Source organism: Ctenocephalides felis, unplaced genomic scaffold (assembly GCF_003426905.1).
Source record: "Ctenocephalides felis isolate EL2017-DRISC unplaced genomic scaffold, ASM342690v1 CF-g0.4_SCAFFOLD_00845, whole genome shotgun sequence".
NCBI lineage: Eukaryota > Metazoa > Arthropoda > Insecta > Siphonaptera > Pulicidae > Ctenocephalides > Ctenocephalides felis.
This window is the reverse complement of record NW_020536999.1, coordinates 69009589-69018393: the sequence shown is the minus strand read 5'-3', so window position 1 is coordinate 69018393 and position 8805 is coordinate 69009589. Positions and strand designations below refer to the sequence as shown.

General features: G+C 30.0%; 1 protein-coding gene across 1 annotated transcript; it reads left to right on the top strand.

Moving 5' to 3' along the window:
• The first annotated feature begins 934 nt into the window (after positions 1–934).
• On the top strand, positions 935–8532 carry LOC113363423 (pre-rRNA processing protein FTSJ3-like). The gene is made up of 12 exons (XM_026605928.1): positions 935–1253; positions 1588–2345; positions 2815–2973; positions 3091–3201; positions 3267–3428; positions 3511–3648; positions 3757–3823; positions 4359–4604; positions 4705–4878; positions 5620–5816; positions 7733–7920; positions 8298–8532. The coding sequence occupies exons 1-12, from the start codon at positions 1187–1189 to the stop codon at positions 8503–8505; spliced, it is 2475 nt and encodes an 824-aa protein (XP_026461713.1). The 5' UTR covers positions 935–1186; the 3' UTR covers positions 8506–8532.
• Positions 8533–8805: the final 273 nt, after the last annotated feature.

Genomic DNA, 8805 nt, shown 5'->3' with positions numbered 1-8805 from the left:
TTTCAATAATCAAATTTTTCAAATAATTCCAGAATTTTCAAAAGTGTTCAAAAAAATTCAAAATTCTCAAACAAATTCTAATTATTCTTTTCTGAGCTTTTATAAATTTAAAAAAAAACGGTTGCTCTATGCGCCCGAATAAATAACAAAAGTTTTTATATATCTTTACGTTTGAAAACCTTCTGAACATGTATAATAATAATAATAAATGATAAATGATAAATAGTAGAAGATGAGTCTATGGAATGAGAGTCACCACAAATAAATGATTCCCTTACCCTTCGTCGTCTATCATTACTATTACTATTTATTTTTTACTATTTTCCCTTCCCCCCCTTTTCACATTTTTTAATTTATTTTTCTTTCCAAACTTCTGCTTTCCAATCCTGCGCTTCGGCTTTCAGTTTCCTGTATTTCCTCTTCAGAGTAAGTTGTCAATAAGCTGGATTTGTCTCCCATTCCTTTCAGTCCTTTTATTTTGCCTTCGACTACGTCGTGTAGTAGGCACTTTTTTCGCAGAACAGTTTTCGATCCAGTTTTCTTTTCTTTTCAGGATTGTGTTCAGTAGAGTATTTTCTTCGCCCACTCTTCTCAAGACTTCTTCATTTTTGTTATCTTGTCTGTCCACTCTATCGCCTCCATTCGCCGCCACATTTCAAAACTCACTGAAACTCACTTCAGGTAGATCTTGTCCATAGATAAACAAGTGGTGTGACCTTATACAATACAATTGTATAAGGTCTATGGTGTCCATGCCCCACTAGTCCACTAGTTTCGTTTCGACGTAACGGACGTAACGGGTGATTCGTTAACGGATGAGTAACTGATAAGAAAAAACGTTCGCTTATTCAACTCCAATTACTGTCAAATCCGTTACAGTAAGTAATGTTTGACATAACCTCGCCGAATACGTCTATACGATATGATAATATAATATATTCAGAGTGGCACATTTTTAATTTCACGAACGTTTTGAAAGCAAATGTGTTAATATGTTGTAGTATATAGGTGTGTTAATTTTAAAACTTCATAAGCAAAGACTTTAAATCAGTTAGGTTTAAAAAATAATGTGAAAGTGAATCCGTAAAATATATTTTTACCAGTTGACGTATAACCTATAATTTGCCGCACGTGGTGCGTGCTGAATAGTTATTTATTTTAATTGTCAACTCGAATAAGCTTAAAAATGGGTAAAAAGACTAAAATTGGAAAACAACGTAAAGATAAATATTATCAGTTGGCTAAGGAGACAGGTATGTTGTTAAATGAGTGCTCTAAAATTGTAATCAAAGTATTTACAATACATATTTTCAGGCAATTTATATTTTCAGATAATTTAAATATTTTCATACAAGTTACAATATTTTCGAACAATTTATAATACTTGCAAATAATAAAAAAGATTTTGACAATACACAACATTTTTAGACAATTTATAACATTTTTAGGTTATTTATAAAATTTTAGGAAATCAATTACATTTTTCAGTCGCTCCGCAATATATATCTAATTTTGTACAAAATGCAATAAAATTAGAAAATTTATGATTCATCTCTTAATTCACTTAAATTGAAAATATTTTTTCAGGTTATCGTTCAAGAGCTGCATTCAAATTAATTCAATTAAATCGTAAATTCTCTTTTCTTCAAAAATCTCGAGTATGTATCGATCTATGTGCTGCCCCTGGTGGTTGGATGCAAGTAGCCAAACAAAACATGCCATTATCCAGTATTGTTATAGGAGTAGATTTATTTCCCATAAAAACAGTACCAGGTTGCATTGGCCTGGTAGAAGACATCACTACCACAAAATGCCGTGTAGCTTTGCAAAAAGAATTGCAATCATGGAAAGCAGATGTTGTGCTAAATGATGGTGCGCCAAATGTTGGTAAAAATTGGTTGCATGATGCCTATCAACAAGCTTGTTTAACATTGAGTGCTTTAAAACTAGCCACTGAGTTCTTAAGACCTGGAGGTTGGTTTGTGACCAAAGTCTTCAGATCCAAGGACTACCATCCTTTGATATGGGTGTTGAAACAGTTTTTCAGAAAGGTTCATGCTACGAAACCACAAGCTTCCCGTACTGAATCTGCTGAAATTTTTGTTGTATGCCAATATTATGTAGCACCCGATAAAATTGATCCTAGGTTTTTGGATCCCAAGCATGTCTTTGAAGAATTAGAATTGGAGCCTTCGAATAAAATGAGTATATACCATCCAGAAAAAATTAAGAAAGCTAAGGCTGAGGGTTATCCAACTAATGATTATACATTACATCATACATTACCTGTTTCGGAGTTTATTAAATGTGATGATGCAGTAGAAATTCTTCAAAAGACTTCAGAGGTAAAATTATTGACAATATAATAATCTTATGATTTTAGTGCATTGCAGTTTTATATAAAGAATAAGAATTGAAATTTAGCTATTCGAACAAAAAAATTGTTTATTTTGGAAATATAATTTTTGCTTTTCAACAAAAATTAATTAATGGGATTTTCAATTCATTTTCAAACAAAGTTATTTTCAACTTATTTTCAAACAGTACTTGTAATTGCATTAATTTATTTTAATTTTTCTAACAAATTTTGTTACCATAGTTAAACAGAGAGATGTTATCAGGATGTAAGAGTATTTGATAAAGCTCTTGGAATTCACAGATATTTTATAGAAATAATAGTAATAATTTTTAGAAAAAAAAAGCATTACCAACTTAATATTCTTTTTGTGTGAACTTTTTATTACACCTTATTGTTAATTGTTGATTTTAAATATTATATATTAATTTAAAATTATGTAATTGTTTTTTTGTCAGATATCATTTGATGACAAAGAAATATTGGAACATCCTAAGACCACCGCAGAAATTATGGAATGCTGCAAGGACATTAAAGTCTTGGGTAGAAAAGAATTGAGGCAGTTGATTACATGGCACAAACAGATACGTGAATGGAAAAGTAGCTGTGATAAAGCGGTAAGCATTTTCATCAAACTTTCGGTCATGAAATTTGAATTATATAGCATGCATGAATTCAAGTTAACTATAAAATTATTATACATATTTGACATAATTTTTGTTTAACGTTTTTAGGATTCATCTGAAGAGGAACAAAAACAAACAGAGGAAAACAAAACATTAACTCTTGAAGAAGAAGAGGACCAAGAAGACGCTGCAATACAAAAGCAAATTCAAGAACTGCAGGTATGAAGTATTCGAAATATAATTCCTTATTTTATAAATAATATTTATACCTATTTTTATTTCAGGCTGAAGAAGAGAAAAGTTTAAAACGCAAAAAGAAACGTGCAAATAAAGAGAGACAACGCTTGAATGAACGGCTAAATTTAAAAATGGTTTTGAAAGACGATGAGGGTCCCACACTGGAAGAAGGAAATATTTTCAGCCTGAAACAAATTCGTAGCAATAATGTAAGTAATAAATAAGTAGTTTTATATATTTATTAATATAATGTGATGTTTCTAAACATTATTTAATATATTTTTTTGATAGGATTTAGAAAAAATGCAAGACCAGACGCCAGATCTTGTGGCGGAGTCTGAGGAGAGTTCTGATGAAGAAATTAAACCTAAAAAAGTTAAATATGATAAGGAGTCATATCATCTTGATAGCAAAGGATTGCCATATGCGGTAATTATTTAATTTATTTAAATATGTGAATACATTACAACATTACTATAATTAATTTAACATTATATAATTTTATAATTGTATACTATATAATTTCATTTTGAAAAGGGTTCTGAAAGTGAGATTGATCAAGATTCTGAATCTGATGATAGCGATAGCTCAGTTGATGGACTAGGTATGTCTTTTTTATTTAATAATTTATTTATTAAGTTCCCAAAGGAAAAGTTTGTTTTTGCCAGAAAATCTAGTTTGTTAATTTTGTTATCCCAACGTTTCACATCATTTTGGATCGTTGGAGACCAAAATTGGCAAAAGGTTTGTGTATATGTAAGCCAAAATTTGACCTTTCTTATCACCAATAATCGGTTCAAGACATTTTAAGAAACGCGGGCAAAAAATTGTGCACTTTCCTGATTCTAAAGAATAGTGTCGGATTGTAATGTGAGTCCTCATTGAGTTTCATTGAATGGTCTTTAAAGTTTTGATATTGGTGTAGTAGATTTGAGAAATTGTCGATGAAAGATCAAATTTCAACTTACAAATAAACACTTTTTACCAAATTTGCAAACGATTCCGAATGATTCAAAATGATAATAAAACATGGAATTATCAAGTCGGTTTTTCTACCAAAAACAGATATTTTTTTGGGATGTTAATATTGTGCTCACATTGTGTTTTTTAAATTATTGCTTTAATGATCCATCATTAAGGTTTGGGTGATTCTTCTGAAGATGAAAAATCTAATAAACCTGTAATCAAGCAAAAGAAATTAAAAAAGGTTAAAGGTGAAAAAAGAACACATCCTCTATTGACCGATTTGGATGAACGTGATGCAAAGGCAAAAAAAACACATAAGGCTGAATTATGGTTTACTCGTGATACTTTGCAAGGTCTTGAAGATGAGCAGGATGAAGATATGGAACTTGATAGACTAGTAGAGGATTATAAAAGAAAAGGTAATTGATCACTAATCTTATTAATTTGAATCTTGACCCTGTAATAACTAAGTCAATTATTTAAGGTTTTTGTTCTTATTTTATAATTTCTGTTTTGCAGGTGGAACCATCATAGGAGACAAAAATAAATCAAAACATGACAAGCATTCTGAAGAATCAGAAGACTCAGATGATGAAGACAGTGATTATGATATTGAAGAATTTACAAAGAAAAAGGGAAAATCTAAGAAGGAAAACGAAAAGAATGGTTTTGAAATTGTTAAAAAGGATTATGGTAAGAATATATATATATTGTTAGGAAAATATGTTGCATGAATATGTTTGAATGGATGTTTGAACATCGTGCGGGTCATTTCGGTCCTGTGCAGTTGGCAAGACTTGACCGTACCAACAGAGCGTATGCATGCGGCGAGAAGAAGAGAGTTGAAAAGTGTTAATGCGTTGAGACCGAAGAGAGGATATTGTTGAAATGAATGTTATAAAAGATTACTGCACAGTTTTGTAATTTAATTTATGTAATAGATTTCCTGGCAAATAAATAAATAAATAAAGACAAAAATATATACATATATGTTTATAAATACAGAAAAAAATTACATATGTTTACCTTTGCTTGCTTCAATCTATTCAAGAAACTAAAAAAATTTCAGTATAATGTTATAATATATACTTCAATTCCAAAGCCCTTCGGTTTGATAATATAAGAAAATAGGTGTAAATATTTACAATTAGATAAATTTTTCAACTATTTGCTTTGAAATTAGCTTTCGCTTGCCTTTCAAACAGACATATCTGTAATTGAATAAATTATAGCCCGTAAACAAAAGCTTCAATGTCCTAAAAATACAAGCCATTCTTCCAAACATTAATAAATTTTTATAATTGAACCACATTTTGTAAGACGCTAATATTTTATTTTATTAAGTTACTGTTATTGTGGTCCATTTGTAATAATAAAAAACCATTCTGAATCACAATAATTTGTATATAATATTTCTATTTCTATATATTCCAGGTCTAGATAAATTGAAAAAATCTGGTCTACATGAAAGTGATCTAGCATTAGGTGCTCTAATGGTATCGAGTGCTAAAGTCAAAAGAGATTTAATAGATGAAGCTTGGAATAGATATACATTCAATGATGATAACTTACCAGATTGGTTTGTTGAAGATGAAAAGAAACACATGAGGAAGGAGGCTCCTGTTCCTAAGGTAAAATGATCATTATTATTAAGGTGACCATTTTTTTTTTGTGTCAAAACCTGGGCTGCAACTAAATATTATTTAAACTAACAAATACTATTGATGGATAAATCATTAAAAATTCGTTTTTTTTATTTATGGATTACTTTAATCAGAATTACTGTTATTTTGTAGGACTTTATTATTTGATTATATGTTATGTTATATTTTATATTTTTGATCTATGTTTTATTTTTTTTTATTTTAAAAACTTGTATAAAATTCTGTTCAATTTTCTTCATAATTAGCTCATTCATTGGCGTCGGAACCGTGTGGGCTTGAGCCCATCCACGAATCTCAAAAAATGATATGGCCTAATATGTCTAAAAAAAACAACCCACTGCCTGTCTATCAAAAAAAAAAAGCCCACCCATCAAAAATTTGCTTCCGACACCACTGAGCTTATTGTTAGTAAAAATTAGCATTTGTGTTAGGCAGTGAAAAGGCTCATTTTAATAATTCTTGCCAATTTTCATAAAATGGAAAATGAAAGTTAGAAATTATTATTGTGAGAGGCTATTTCAAACCGCCTTTGGAGTTTTAAATTTGGTACTTTTCTCATTTTTAACTTATTGTTTCATAAGCATGCTCGTTTATTTTCGGATGTTTCGGATATCAAACTAGTTGGTTTGGTATTTAGCCTTGAGGCAAGTTACATGAACTTCCCGATATGTGTAAATAATCGACTTAATAAAAAAATAAAAGTAAATAATATACTTCATCAATCCTACTTTAAAAAAAAACGATAATAATTTTAGCAAAGTTTGACGAATTTTTAAAATTAAACTACTTGTCGTAAGGCCGTAATATTACAGTAAGTTCTTTAAGACCATTATGTATATCGCCAAAAAAAGTTCCATGAAAATCGGCTTAAATTTTTTTTTCAACAGTTCATTACAAGAAAACGGCTCGGTAGATTTTCACCGAAAATTAATCAGTACCATTCCCAACTAATATCTTTCGAACAGTTTTTGATTTTTTGAAATCGGTTCGGTAGGATGAGCTTAAATGTGGACGAAAAGTTTAACACTTTTTTTCAACAGTTAATTTCAAGAAAACGGCTTGGTAGATTTTTACCTAAAACTAATCAGTATCATTCTCTACAAATATCTTTCGAAAAGTTTTCGATTTTTTAAAATCGATTCAGAATTGAGAGCCAGTCGAACATTTTTTCACTTTCTTGCTATTTATAAAGAAACGGCTCAGCTGATCGTTGCACAAAATTGAGAAAAGATAATCCACATCGTAATATATCGACTGGCTTTTAAATTTTTGAAATCGGTTCAGGCGTTTTTGAGCAAACGTCGATGAAAGTTCTAATTTTGACAAATGCCAAAAAAACGATACTAATTTTTGCAAACTTTGACGAACTTTTAAAATTAAACGAGTTTTGTCGTAGGGCCGTAATATTTTAGTACGTCAAAAAAAAATTTTAATACTTTATTACAAGAAAACGGCACGGCCGATGTTTTCTATTTAGCACGATTCCAACCAATACCTTTGAACGATTTTTGAATTCTCAAAATCGATTCAGAATTGCGGGCTAAAGCGTAGACGAAAAATTTTTCACTTTTACAAAGAAACTGTTCGGCCGATCGTAGCGTAAAATTGATAAACGCTAGTCCCCATCGAGATATATCGAATGATTTTTAAATTTTTGAAATCGGTCCAGCTGTTTTTGAGAGATCGTCGATTTACGGCAAAAAAATCTGTTCACATACACACACACACACATACCTTTGCCAAATTTGGTTTCGTTGGTTTCGGCTTGAAACGTCGAGAAAACATAAAATTAGCGAATCGGAGTTTTTTATGAAAACAAACTTCTTCTTATAGGGAAGTTAATTATAATAAGTAGTATACTTAAATATTGTATTTTTTTGCAGGAACTTGTTGATGAATACAAATCAAAAATGGAAGAGCTTAATGTAAGGCCAATAAAGAAGGTTATTGAAGCCAAAGCTCGTAAGAAGAAGCGTTCTGTGAAGAAAATGGAGAAGGCAAAACGTAAAGTTGAAGCTCTTATGGATAATGCCGATGTTTCTAATAAAGAAAAGGCTAAACAAATTAAGCAGTAAGTAGCTATTTTGGTATATTTTGCGAATACAGAAAAAATCTTTTTTTTAAGAGTATGAATAAATTGAAAATCTGAAGTCTTACAAATGCGAATATTTAAAAGAAAAAATAATCATATAATTTTGCATTCCTTAACCCTATTTTGACCGTGTTTGGTCTACAATATCGCAATTGACACTGAGCTGCATGACATGTCTCTTTGGGAAAAAGTAAAAGTGATGTGTATAGACTTACCACTGTTTTCTTTTATTCTCCACAAGCATAACTACTTTTGAATTAAGTTAAATATAATTTCAGGATCTTTATGTGTTGCCAGTATGCCTTTTTTAATTTATTACTTCAAACTTAATTTCATTTTAAATTATCTGTTAACAGGCTGTATAGGAAAGCAAAGGCTGAACCCAAGAAAGATGTCACATATGTGGTTTCAAAGAAACATATGGCTGCAAAGAGACCAAGAAGGCCAGCTGGTGTTAAAGGCAGATACAAAATTGTAGACCCAAGAATGAAAAAGGATATCAGAGCTAATAAGAATAAAGCGAAACGAGATAAGAAAGTGAAAAATCCTAAAAAGAAAAAATAATTTAGTTTCACTGATGTACATATTTATTAAAAAATTATTTCCAAAATTGTGTTACATTAAAAAAAATACAAAATTTACAAGTTTAAACTGTTTATTAACGTTTTTAGAACATATAATCTAAAACATATATATATATATATATATATTTTGTATGATTCTGAATTTGATGTTGACATATGTATTAACAAAGTCTAATAATCGGGCATAACATCAATAAAAAACATGAATTTCTTTCAAAAATTTATTTTAAATCCATACGTTTCGGCTATAATCCTAGCCTTCATTCAGTGGAAATATTAG